Source organism: Oncorhynchus mykiss, chromosome 3 (assembly GCF_057628025.1).
Source record: "Oncorhynchus mykiss isolate SJ-2025 chromosome 3, ASM5762802v1, whole genome shotgun sequence".
Taxonomy (NCBI): Eukaryota; Metazoa; Chordata; class Actinopteri; order Salmoniformes; family Salmonidae; genus Oncorhynchus; species Oncorhynchus mykiss.
In genome coordinates, this window is record NC_143024.1 from 60,213,517 (window position 1) to 60,226,399 (window position 12,883).

General features: G+C 43.3%; 1 protein-coding gene across 3 annotated transcripts in view; it reads left to right on the forward strand.

The window, feature by feature from the left end:
• LOC110520075 (sodium channel protein type 2 subunit alpha) overlaps positions 1–12,883 on the forward strand; it is a 54,247-nt gene that overhangs the window by 24,316 nt on the left and 17,048 nt on the right. For 2 of the 3 annotated variants that reach the window (XM_036974349.2, XM_090229732.1), the window contains 11 exons: positions 1,107–1,301; positions 2,149–2,427; positions 2,988–3,359; positions 3,842–3,974; positions 4,092–4,330; positions 4,442–4,615; positions 4,748–5,104; positions 5,278–5,775; positions 9,681–9,813; positions 10,013–10,167; positions 10,466–10,639. In XM_036974349.2, coding sequence (XP_036830244.2) covers positions 1,107–1,301; positions 2,149–2,427; positions 2,988–3,359; positions 3,842–3,974; positions 4,092–4,330; positions 4,442–4,615; positions 4,748–5,104; positions 5,278–5,775; positions 9,681–9,813; positions 10,013–10,167; positions 10,466–10,639 — 2,709 coding nt within the window. The remainder of the gene's footprint in view (positions 1–1,106; positions 1,302–2,148; positions 2,428–2,987; positions 3,360–3,841; positions 3,975–4,091; positions 4,331–4,441; positions 4,616–4,747; positions 5,105–5,277; positions 5,776–9,680; positions 9,814–10,012; positions 10,168–10,465; positions 10,640–12,883) is intronic. The other variant, XM_090229731.1, reaches the window with a different exon arrangement.

A 12,883-nucleotide genomic window follows, 5' to 3' on the forward strand; every position in this document is an offset into this window, starting at 1 on the left:
CGCGACTCCCAGTTACACAATAAATGTTCCTTTTGTTCCATAAAGATTATTTTTATATCCAAAATACCTCCGTTTGTTTGGCGCGTTATGTTCAGAAATCCACAGGAAAGAGCCGTCGTGACAACACAGATAAATTCCAAATAGTTTCTGTAATGTCCACAGAAACATGTCAAACGTTTTTTATAATCAATCCTCAGGTTGTTTTTAAAATATATAATCGATAATATATCAACCGCAACTGTATTTTTCAGTAGGAGAGGGAAAGGCAATGGCTGCCCAAACTGTTGCACGAGCAAAACTCATGCGAACACCTGACGCAATGTTATCTTTCTGACTCATTTTTTTAAAAAATCCTGAAACTATGTCTGAAGTCTGTCGACACCTTGAGGAAGCGATAGGAAAAGGAATCTGGTTGATATCCCTTTAAATGGAGCAAAGGCAGGCTATGGAACATGGAGTTTTCAAAATAGAAGCCACTTCCTGGTTTGATTTTCCTCTGGGTTTCGCCTGCAATATCAGTTCTGTTATACTCACAGACAATATTTTGACAGTTTTGGAAACTTTAGAGTGTTTTCTATCCAATACTACTAATAATATGCATATATTAGCAACTGAGACTGAGAAGCTGGCCGTTTACACTGGGCACCTTTTCATCCAAGCTACTCAATACTGCCCCTGCCATAAGAAGTTAACTTCCACCTGCAGATATGGAATGTTTGCCACCAAATTGACTACTTCAAAATGTTGAAAGCCCTCAATGGTAGCCTGGTGGAACCAGCCTGATTGCCATTCTATTTACAGAATGGTGAACACAGCGATCAGGCTGGTTCCACAAGGCTACATCTATGGCGCTGCCCTGGCTAAAACAGGCTTTGGGCCCAGGCTTTGGGCCCTCTATGAAACTCTATGGTTTGTCTGCTTCATGCCATGTGATATTGGAGGCTTTTTATTTTTAACATGTGGAAGGAACTCCTTGTGTTTTCATTGGACAGACCTATTTGAGCCAGCTTCTGTGCTCTGACAGTATATGTAGCGAATCTCTTGGGTATCGCTGAGAGATAGAGATGTGTTATAAGCGGTGTTGTTCCACACTGTCGCTCTTCCAGACCCTGAGGGCTGCTGGGAAGCCATACATGATCTTCTTTGTGTTGGTCATCTTCCTGGGCTCCTTCTACCTTATCAACCTAATCCTGGCTGTGGTTGCCATGGCCTACGACGAGCAGAACCAGGCCACCATTGAGGAGGCTCAGCAGAAGGAGGAGGAGTTTCAGAAGCTGAAGAGACAGCAGGAGGACGCACAGGTACAAGATGTCAGTCACGCCCTGACCATAGAGAGCCATTGTTTCTCTATGGTGAAGTAGGTCAGGGTGTGACTGGGGGTGATCCAGTTTATTTATTTTCTATGTTGGTGATTTGTATGATTCCCAGTTAGAGGCAGCTGGTAATCATATTTAAGTAGTTGTTTTTCCCACCTGTGTTTGTGGGATATTTTTTTGTGTTGTGTGCATGTGCACCACTTAGTCACGTTTCGTTGTTTCTTTATTGTTTTGTTTTGCTTAAGTTTCACTTAGAAATAAAGACGTGGAACTCAACCTCCGCTGCGCCTTGGTCCAATAATTATTCCAGCGAACATGACAATGTCACCGATATAAATCCCATCATAAATTGGGTGGTTCAAGCCCTGAATGCTGATTGGCTGAAAGCCGTGTTATATCAGATTCTATACCACAGGTGTGACAAACATTTTATTTTTACTCTTCTAATTACGTTGGTAACCAGCTTATAATAAAAATAAGGCACCTTGGGTTTGTCATATATGGCCAATATACCACGGCTAAGGGCTATATTAAGGCACTCCACGTTGCGTCATGCTTAAGAACAGCCCCATAGTCATAGTATATTGGCCATATACCACACCTCCTCTGGCCTTATTGCATAATTATAGCACACCCATTTCAACAACCTTGGAATGTCTTTAACAGTCAAATGTTTTAAATCATTGTTACTGTTAGTGTTATCTTATTTTTACCATGACCTGAAAATGCCCTGCATAAGCTTCCAATATTTTTCTGTCATTTCTGATGTGCTGCTGCTGAGTCTTGTGTTGCCCTTGACGACAGTGGTTTCTCTGTGTTGATTGGCTTACAGGCGGCGGCAGCGGTGACAGCGGCTGAGAGTGGGGAGTTCAGTGAGAGAGGGGAGCTCACTGACACCTCCTCCGAGGCCTCCAAACTCAGTTCCAAGAGTGCCAAAGAGAGACGCAACAGGCGCAAGAAGAAAAAGCAAAGAGAGGAGGAGGAGAGAGGGGACAATGACAAGTTTCACAGGTCTGAGTCTGAGGGCAGTATGCAAAAGAGTCGTTTCCGCTTCTCCATAGATGCCTCCAACCTGCTCAACTACGACATGAGATGTTCCACACCACACCAGGTCAGGCTCCTCTCTTTTTTAACCCGCTCCTTTCCCCTATCTTTACCTTTCGCAATCAAAACTCTGTGTGTTCGCTGTATTGCTGTAATGTTGTGCATGCTGCACACTCCTTAGTGAGTCTACCCCTGATTGTCGTACGGATTACTTGCATCATCATCAATATTAAGTTCATTTTGTTTACTTTTTGATACATTTTATCCTCATCATAATCACCATCATTATTTTCATCATCATTATCAATATCATCGTACGCTATCCTCTCCATTTTCAGCAGCACCATCATCTCTCAATTCCACATTTTCCTTATCATCATAATCCCTATCATCATCAGCAGAAGCAGCAGCATTGTGCTTATCATCATAATCATCATTATCCTCATGCTCTTGCACATTTCCTTTGATATTATCCCTGAGGTCATCCTCGAGATAATCAACATCATTGAGTCATCTTCATCACAATCATCATCATCTGCAGGACCCGCTCTTCCATCTTAAATTACTGCACTTCTCAACGCATGCTTATACCAGTGATAGGCACTGAGGAATGTCTTTCTCTCCCAGTCCTTCCTGAGTATCCGTGGACCCCTGTTCTCATCCAGACGAAACAGCCAGGCAAGCCTCTTCAGCTTCCGGGACCGAGCGCAAGACATGGGCTCGGAGAACGACTTTGCCGACGACGAGAACAGTACTTTCGAGGACAACGACAGTCGCCGGGGATCTCTGTTTGTCCCCCGGCGGAGTGACCGGCGCTCCAGCAACCTCAGCCAGAACAGCATGTCGTCACATGTCCTGTTGCCCGCCAATGGGAAGAAGCACAGCTCCGTGGACTGCAATGGGGTGGTGTCCCTGGTGGGCAGGGCTTCACTTCCCACATCACCTGAGGGTCTCCTTCTACCAGAGGTGACAGTAGATAAAGCCTCTACCGATGACAACGTAAGGAAGTTTGGTTTAGCCTGGATGACCTAGACCAGCTCTGTGCGGTCTCCACCTGCCGAGCCTCTACTGTGGTTCTGCTGTGGTGTTCTAGTGTGTCTATTGTTGCATTCCCTTCTCTCTCTTTCTGACTGCACGTGTTTTCCTTGGTCTTATACGGCATACACGACATGTACACACTGAAAGATAACATGTGTTTAAACAAATGAAATAGAAGGCAGTCTAAACAGATCTAGTTTTCATATAGATTGTCATGTATTCCACATATGTACAAACCTATTTCAGTATTGCTATTGATGTGTTTGCAAATACAGTATTTTTGGGGGGTTTAACAGATAATAACATCCTGGTTAAGCGATTATTAAGCCTCTTGAACTTGGCCATCTTTGGTGGTAACTTTGGTTTGTGTTGACTTATCAATCCATGGAAGATGCTTCCAAACGATGCAACTTCATGTAACAGATGAATCTATGTACGTCCAGGGCAACACTACGGAGCCAGAGTACAGAAAGGCCCGATGTGAATCGTACCAGGCCTCTATGAACTTCCTGGAGGACCCAGGGGCCAGGCAGAGGGCCTTCAGTGTAGCTAGTGTTATAACTAACACTATGGAAGGTGTGTATGACTATACCATGCCCTAGACACCCCCTAAAACAAATAGCATGAATAGACTAAATGAGGACACATTCATAAAACACATGTTTTCGGTTATTTCTCCTCTATATGTATCAGAACTTGAAGAGTCGAGACAGGAATGCCCTCCTTGCTGGTACAAGTTCGCCAACACCTTCCTCATTTGGGACTGTTGTCCGGCATGGCTGAGGATCAAGAAGAGAGTCAAGATGATCGTGATGGACCCGTTTGTAGACCTGACTATCACCATATGTATTGTTCTGAACACAGTGTTCATGGCTATGGAGCACCACTCAATGTCTGTGGATTTCAAAAAAATGCTTTCTGTGGGAAACCTGGTACGCAGTCACGTCAATTGTTTTTTGCCATATCACTTTGAATTGGCCATTTTGGAATCGCCATGACATGTTAATTACTGTTGTCACTGTTTTGTGTGTTGTTTTACTCAGGTGTTCACAGGTATCTTCACAGCTGAGATGTGTTTCAAGATTATTGCTTTGGATCCGTACTGTTATTTTAAGGAAGGCTGGAATATATTTGATGGTATCATTGTCAGTTTGAGCTTGATGGAGATTGGCTTGGCCAACGTGTCTGGAATGTCTGTCCTCAGATCGTTCCGATTGGTAAGAGCATCGACACTACAGCACAGCATCCAATATGCTGCAGTTTCAGTCAATAATCACTGGTAAAAAAAATAAACGTCAACGTATTGGAATAGCAATGAATATTAATCCTATTCTTATCTTTGTATGCAGCTGAGAGTGTTCAAACTGGCCAAGTCTTGGCCCACACTGAACATGCTGATCAAGATCATTGGTAACTCAGTGGGGGCTCTGGGTAACCTCACCCTGGTCCTGGCCATCATCGTCTTCATCTTCGCGGTGGTGGGCATGCAGCTGTTTGGGAAGAACTACAGAGACTGTGTGTGTAAGATCTCTACAGACTGCACACTGCCCCGCTGGCACATGCATGACTTCTTCCACTCCTTCCTGATTGTGTTCCGGGTGCTGTGTGGGGAGTGGATCGAGACCATGTGGGACTGTATGGAGGTGGCTGGCCAGAGCATGTGTCTCATCGTCTTCATGATGGTCATGGTCATCGGGAACCTGGTGGTAGGTTTACAGCTCTATACTGTATCTGAATTACTGTTAATCCATTGTATGTTTTTATCAATTACAGTAACTTTCAAACATTGTGTGTGTGTGTGTGTGTGTGTGTGTTTGTGTGTGTGTGTGTGTGTGTGTGTGTGTGTGTGTGCGTGTGTGTGTGTGTGTGTGTGTGGCAGGTCCTGAATCTGTTCCTGGCCCTGCTGCTGAGCTCGTTCAGTGCTGATAACCTGGCGGCCACGGATGATGACAGCGAGATGAACAATCTGACGGTGGCCATAGGCCGCATCCACCAGGGCATCGCCTTTGTCAAGGCCTTGGTGTGCCGCTCCTTCCACAGCATCTGTCTGAGGAAAAAGAAGGGGAGCCTGAACGAGGACAAGCCCCTGGATGACCTCCACAGAACCAACTACAACTCCAACCACACCACTGTGGAGATCATGAAAGACCCTGAATATGTGAAGGATGACAATGGCACCACCGGTGGGGTAGGCATGGGAGTGGGTAGCAATGCAGCTGGGAAGTACATAGTCAACGACAACACTGACTACATGCAGTTCATCCACAACCCCAGTCTGACCGTCACGGTGCCCATCGCTGTGGGGGAGTCGGACTTTGAAAACCTCAACACTGAGGACTTCAGCAGCGATTCCTCGGACATAGAGGGAAGCAAAGAGGTGAGCATGTTCGCTTAGTTTGGACTGGCATGATTCTATGTGGAAGTAGTACACAGACTGAGATTCTTGTACCTAGTTTGAAATCAACTGTTGATCTAGGTTTACAATTTGAAAAAAAGACAGTGACTTTATGAGCTGAAAAAAGACAGTGATATTATGCAAATATCTGCTTGTTTGCTCTTGTTTGTCCACATTGTCTAACATAATTACATTAGAATGACTCATTAGAGAACATTTCACTTTTTCCAAGTGATGCAGTGTCTGAAAATGGTGACAGCCAGAGCCAGGTGGTGCTCAGATATGATTGGGTAATATTGTGTGTTTGGCACATTAGAGCTTAGGAAGCGGGAATTGCTGGCCTTTCACTCGCTGTTCACTGGGCGGTGTCAATCAGTTGCAAGTTATGGACGCAGAACCGCCGCATATGTCAGAGAGTTCCCCAAAATGATGCGCAATGATGAAAATACTGTCATTATATTTTCATCCAGGGAACAATAACATGTAGTCCCTCCAGTTCCCTCATCACAGTTTTAGATCATGTACTGGATTGACGTCAACGAGAGATATGCAAGTCGGGGGTAATTTCGCAGACCTCATGTTAAGCTTGGGCCATTAGTGATTACTACGTTTCTGTAATGTCTCCCGATCTATGGCTTCTGATTTTATGGGCTGACAGAATAGAGCGAGAGGCAAATAGAATAGGAACGATGGATGAAGACCGATTCAGATATTGGCTGTGGTGTGGTCCACTGCGGATGCATCTATTGCTTAAGATAAGTAGGATCTTCCATTGCAGTGGTCATGCTGGTGCACTTAACCCACGGTACATGGCAAGCAAAGCATGTGACATTATGGATCCTCTGGAGTCCCTGTATACCATGACCCTTTAACGAGGAGAAGCTAGAGAGACAGGAAAATACTAGTCTTCAAATTACATTATGTGCCATTTAAGTCTAAGTGCTCTGCAGCTACATCCTCCTCTTTAGGGAGCTTTAATGCCTTGTGTTGTAGTAGATAGGCCCATTCATCTCTCTCTCTCTGTCTCTCTCTCTCTCTCTCTCTCTGAATATGGTATAAACTGAGGGCCTACTGTGAATTAGTATCTATGGTAACATTATAGTCAGACAATCATAAAATGTCACTGTTACGGTGGTATTTAGCTGATGTTGTTGTACTCTGCTGTTCATGTTGTTATGGTGCTGTAATTACTATTTATCATTTTTATCATTTAACAATGATGACTTTTGTAAATTTGGTGAGACTGTATCTTCTACACCAAGTGTATTTTCTGAGAGGTTAATATGTGACTAACATGCTTTGCTCCCAGACAAGGTAGCATTTGGCACAGTAACTTACCACACTTAACCCCATTTGTTATTGCAGCTGTTTCACAGACGCTCTCACGGTTTTCAATGAGAGGAGACTTGTAAGACCACTTTATTGTCCATAACACTAACCATGGAGGTTGCCTATTCCATTTACCAACAAAAGAACAACCTTTGTATTGGATTGCTCATCTATGTTTTGTTTCTGCTTGATCATACTTTCCTCCCTACTTCATTTATATTCGTTCAGCAGCCGTTCTGATGCTGCCAGCCCTGATAATATTTGTATTTCATTTTTGATATAAGGCTTCTTTGCAATAATTTTTTAATGAATGATCAACACCACCGTTTCCATCAATAGTTCAGCCCATATTTATTATTTTGTTTTGTTCCTTTGGTTTGGTTTTTGGGGGGCTGGATTGCTCAGCAGCCAGAGAGAACCCGGAGCTTTACAAATCTGACTGATATGCTGTAGAGTAATGGATTTTGAAGATCAAAATTCATTGGAGGAATGGTTCACAGCCCAAACATGTATTATGGCATTTTCATTTGACGAATACGATCCATAATGGAATGATGAAAGCAGATGATTACAAATATTTGTTTTTAAAAGGACCATCATTATTTCAATCAGCTGAGTTTCCAAAATGAATATTGTTGTTAGTAGGCATACCGTTATTAATGATGTGCAAGTAAGAATACAGAGTATAAATACTACTTATATGGTAATGACTAATTATATTTTAATTAGGTAGCAGAATAAGCTGAAGTCCAAAAGAGGTGCAACTTCTTGAGTTACTACTAAAAACAGTTAGTAGAGTATACTGTACAGTATATGGTAATGAGAAGATATCGTAGTGCCTACAACAGTACCAAAATTGAAGGTCAAACATCTCTATGATTCCGGTAACTTAGTCAAATGGAGTATTCAGCGCATATATCATCGTAGCATGCACATCATTCCCCATTCTGCATTAGCTGGGTCCCATGACAGCTCAGTGCTGTTGCACGCTCCAGAAAGGCATTAAGGCTGCTCTCAGTTCAAGGCTGTTGGAAGACACACCCAGTAGAAAGACACCAAGTGCTTGAGGATAGACGGTGAATAAGCTGTATTGACATACCTCATACAATTGGCCCATGTTTGAATATTGTCAAGAGTATTAGATGGTGCATGGTGAAGTTGATACATTTTGTAATCCAGCACACCTCTTCGAAAACCAGCCTTCCTCTAGTTATTACACTGTATTTAGGATATTTTCTAAGGACTATTTTTTATTGTCAAATGTTTTAAAAAAATTGTTTTTACCTTTATTTAACTAGGCAAGTCAGTTAAGAACAAATTCTTATTTTCAATGACGGCCTAGGAACAGTGGGTTAACTGCCTGTTCAGGGGCAGAACGACATTGGAGGCATTTTTTTTTTTAGCCTTATTTTACCAGTTAAGTTGACTGAGACCACATACATTTACACAAATGACCTGTAGAATAGTTACAGGGGAGAGGAGAGGGGATAATTGAGCCAATTGGAAGCTGGGGATGATTAGGTGGCCATGATGGTATGAGGTCCAGATTGGACATTTAGCCAGGACAACGGGTTTCACAACCCTACACTTCCGATAAGTGCCATGGGATCTTTTAGTGAATGCAGAGTCAGGACACCCATTTAACGTCCCATCCCGAAAGACAGCACCCTACACCGGGCAATGTCCCCAATCACTGGGGGGGGGGGGGGCTTCGCTTTTAGAGGCAAGCCAGCAGGGGGATACAGGGTGGTATGCTGCTGGTTTATTGTGTGATCCACATGGGTCCAAAAACCACAAAGGCCTTTGTAAAACCATATAGGATCTATAACTACATTATTTCCCCAGTAAGATCACACTACTCTGTCAACTTATCTCGTCCTGGGTGTTTAATGCCCTGTCTCCAGGGAAGGTTTGAGTGATTAGGCGGTCCTAATCTGACACTAGCCTGGAATGCAGACTCCTTAGTGCCTGTCTTGGTTAAACTGCACAACACTGTTATATCTGCTGTTAAGCTAATGCAGGCGACCCTCTTTTTAAAATGAATGAGGCTTGTCTACTGATTAGCAACTGGACATATGTGTTTTCATGTCAATGAGGGAAATGTAAAGGGAGGGGAAAAAACTGGTTTGTTTGGGTCAAAAAGTCCTGGACATGAAAATACCGGAGCACACATGTTCTATCATTAAGATCACAAGCTTGGTTCAAACACGCACTTTTAGAGAACGCATGCCACATGACTAAAGTGAAATCATTTTTACCTACAGCCTTTATCAAGATACAAATCTATTTTCTAACAGTGCTCATATACCAGCATCTCTTAGCCTACAATTGGACTTTGCAAACTATACGTGTCTCATCTCCTAAGTCTGTAGGTACTTTTGATTGATTCTGCATGAAATGATACAACTCTAAAGAAAGGCCCTGGGAGCTTACATATGGCAAGCACCCTTGCATCACTGGGTGATCCATTGTAATGAGGCTCCGGGCAAATGCTAGCGTCCCAGGCCATGTCACGGGTGTGCTATGTTAATGTTGCTGTGGCTTCGCTCCCCTTGCAGCAGCTAAGTAAAGACCGTCCACTGAGCTCATCAGAGGGCAGTACAGTGGACATCAGGCCCCCAGGAGAGAGAGAGGGCTCGGTGGACATGGAGCCTGAGGAGTCCATGGAAGCTGAAGGATGCTTCACTGATGGTGAGAGATACAACAGGCTACATCTCAGGATGTGGATACTGTTTTTTTGCGAAAGGCTTCAGACATAACGAGCTGGAACCCAGAAACAGAATTGGTCTGATCAGAACATAGTTAGACATGCGTCATGGGAATTTCTCTGGGAATGAGGTGATCTTTATAACAGAAGTATAATCTGTTTAGCTATGCTGTCTGCTTTCAGGCTGTGTCCGTAGATTCCAATGCTGCCAAGTGAACGTTGAGGAGGGCAAGTGGAAGATGTGGTGGACGTTGAGGAAGACCTGCTTCAGGATAGTGGAGCACAACTGGTTTGAGAGCTTTATCATCTTCATGATCCTGCTCAGCAGTGGAGCGCTGGTGAGTGGGGAAGTAATGATTTGGGGAAGGATCTGAAGCTACGAGAGAGAGGGCAGGCAGATTCTCTTCCATTGTCTGACTTACAGTAGTACCCTTATGAGAAACAATGGAGTAGAAATGCTGTGAGGGTTGTTCTATTTTTCAAAGCGCTTAGTACTGTGTAATTGACCATTCTGTGATCCCTTGACACAGAATTAACTGGTAACAGATCTGATGAGGCAGCAGCAGCTGCTCTGGTGTATGAGATTAGTGTGGGTTATAGGAAGTGATAATCGGATTGGCTTGTGTTTACACCAAGGCATTTGAGGACATCTACATCGAACAGAGGAAGACCATTAAGACGGTGTTGGAGTTTGCGGACAAAGTCTTCACCTACATCTTCATCCTGGAGATGTTGCTGAAATGGGTGGCCTATGGATTTGCCAAATACTTCACCAACGCCTGGTGTTGGTTGGACTTTCTTATTGTTGACGTAGGTATTTTTTTTAACTACCTCTTCACTTGCACAAAAAAAGAAGATACATACAGTGCATTCGGAAAGTATTAGTACCCCTTGACTTTTTCCACATTTTGTTACGTTGTAGCCTTATTCTAAAATGGATGTAAAAAAAAATATAAAAAAATACTCATCAATCTACTCACAGTACCCCATACTGACAAAAATAGGATTTAAATTTTTTTTAAAACAGAAATACCTAATTTACGTAAGTATTCAGAACCTCGAAATTGAGCTCAGGTGCGTCCTGTTTCCATTGATCATCCTTGAGATGTTTCTACAACTGATTTGGACTCCACCTGTGGGAAATTCAATTGATTGGACATGATTTCGAAAGGCACACATATAAGGTCTCACAGTTGACAGTACATGTCAGAGCAAAGTCCAAGCCATGAGGTTGAAGGAATTGTCCATAGAGCTCTGAGACAGGATTGTGTTGAGGCACAGATCTCGGGAAGTGTACCAAAAAAATAATTTTGCATTAAAGGTCCCCAAGAACACAGTGGCCTCCATCATTCTTAAATAGAAGAAGACTCTTCCTAGCGCTGGCCGCCCGGCCAAACTGAGCAATCGGGGGAGAAAGGCCTTGGTCAGGCTGGTGACCAACAACCCGATGGTCACTCTGACATAGCTCCAGAGTTCCTCTCTGGAGATGGGAGAAACTTCCAGAAGGACAACCATCTTTGAGGCACTCCACCAATCAGGCTTTTATGGTAGAGTGGCCAGACGGAAGCCACTCTTCAGTAAAAGGCACATGACAGCCCGCTTGGAGTTTGCCAAAAAGGCACCTAAAGACTTTCAGACGATGAGAAACAAGATTCTCTGGTCTGATGAAACCAAGATTGAACTCTTCGGCCTGAATGCCAACGTCACATCTGAAGTAAACCTGGCAGCATCCCTACGATGAAGCATGGTGGTGACAGCATCATGCTGTGGCAATGTTTTTCAGCGGCAGGGACTGGGAGACTAATCAGGATCGAGGGAATGATGAACGGAGCAAAGTACAGTGAGATCCTCTATGAAAACCTGTTCATTTCTAAAAACCTGTTTTTCCTTTGTCATTATGGGGTACTGTGTGTAGATTGATGAGGAAAAATAATATTTACTGCATTGTTGAATAAGGCTGTAACATACCAAAATGTGGAAAAAGTCAAGGGGTCTGAATACTTTCCAAATGCACTGTACATATACAGTACCAGTCAAAAGTCCTGACACTTGACACTCATTCAAGGGTTTTTCTTTATTTTTATGATTTTCTACTTTGTAGAAGACATCAAAACTATGAAATAACACATATGGAATCATGTAGTACCCCAAAAAAGTGTCAAACGAATGCTGGGAACCACACATGCGGAGATCATCCGTTCACCTACTCTGCGTCACACAAAGACATGGAACCAAAAAATCTAAAATTTGGACTGAGACCAAAGGACAGATTTCCACCAGTGTAATGTCCATTGCTCATGTTTCTTGGCCCAAGGAAGTCTCTTCTTATTATTGGTGTCCTTTAGTAGTCGTTTCTTTGCAGCAATTCGACCATGAAGGCCTGATTCACGCAGTCTCCTCTGAACAGCTGATGTTGAGATTGGTCTGTTCCTTGAACTCTGTGAAGGATTTATTTGGGCTGCAATCTGAGGTGCAGTTAACTCTAATGAACTTATCCTCTGCAGAGGTAACGCTGGATCTTCCTTTCCTGTGGCGGTCCTCATGAGAGCCAGTTTCATCCTAGCTCTTGATGGTTTTTGCGATTGCACTTGAAGGAACTTTCAATGTTCTTGAAATTTTCCGGACTGACTGACCTTCTCTCTTGCCGAATTCGTTCTCATTGCTCTTGTTTTCCTTAATAGGATGTCAATGAGTGGAGCCGGGAGTGTCGTCAGCGAAATGGGACACCTGGGCCCCGGTGTATCCCGGGGATAAATACACCTTTCCGCCATACATTTAGGAGGCTCTCTCCACACATACACACTGTTATTTTTGGTTGTGGCATTTTGTGGTTTGTTTTGGCACATCTCAACACCCCTCATTATCACCATATATGCATGCAACCACTCACCACTTACACTACTGCACACACCATTGTTAATTGTTTTTAGTTTACTTTAGTTAATAAATATATTTTTGTTATTACTAGATCTCTGCGTTGTCTCCCTTTTTGTTAAGGGCTACGAGCCGGTTCGTGACAAAGTTATGATGGACTGTCATTTGTCTTTGCTTATT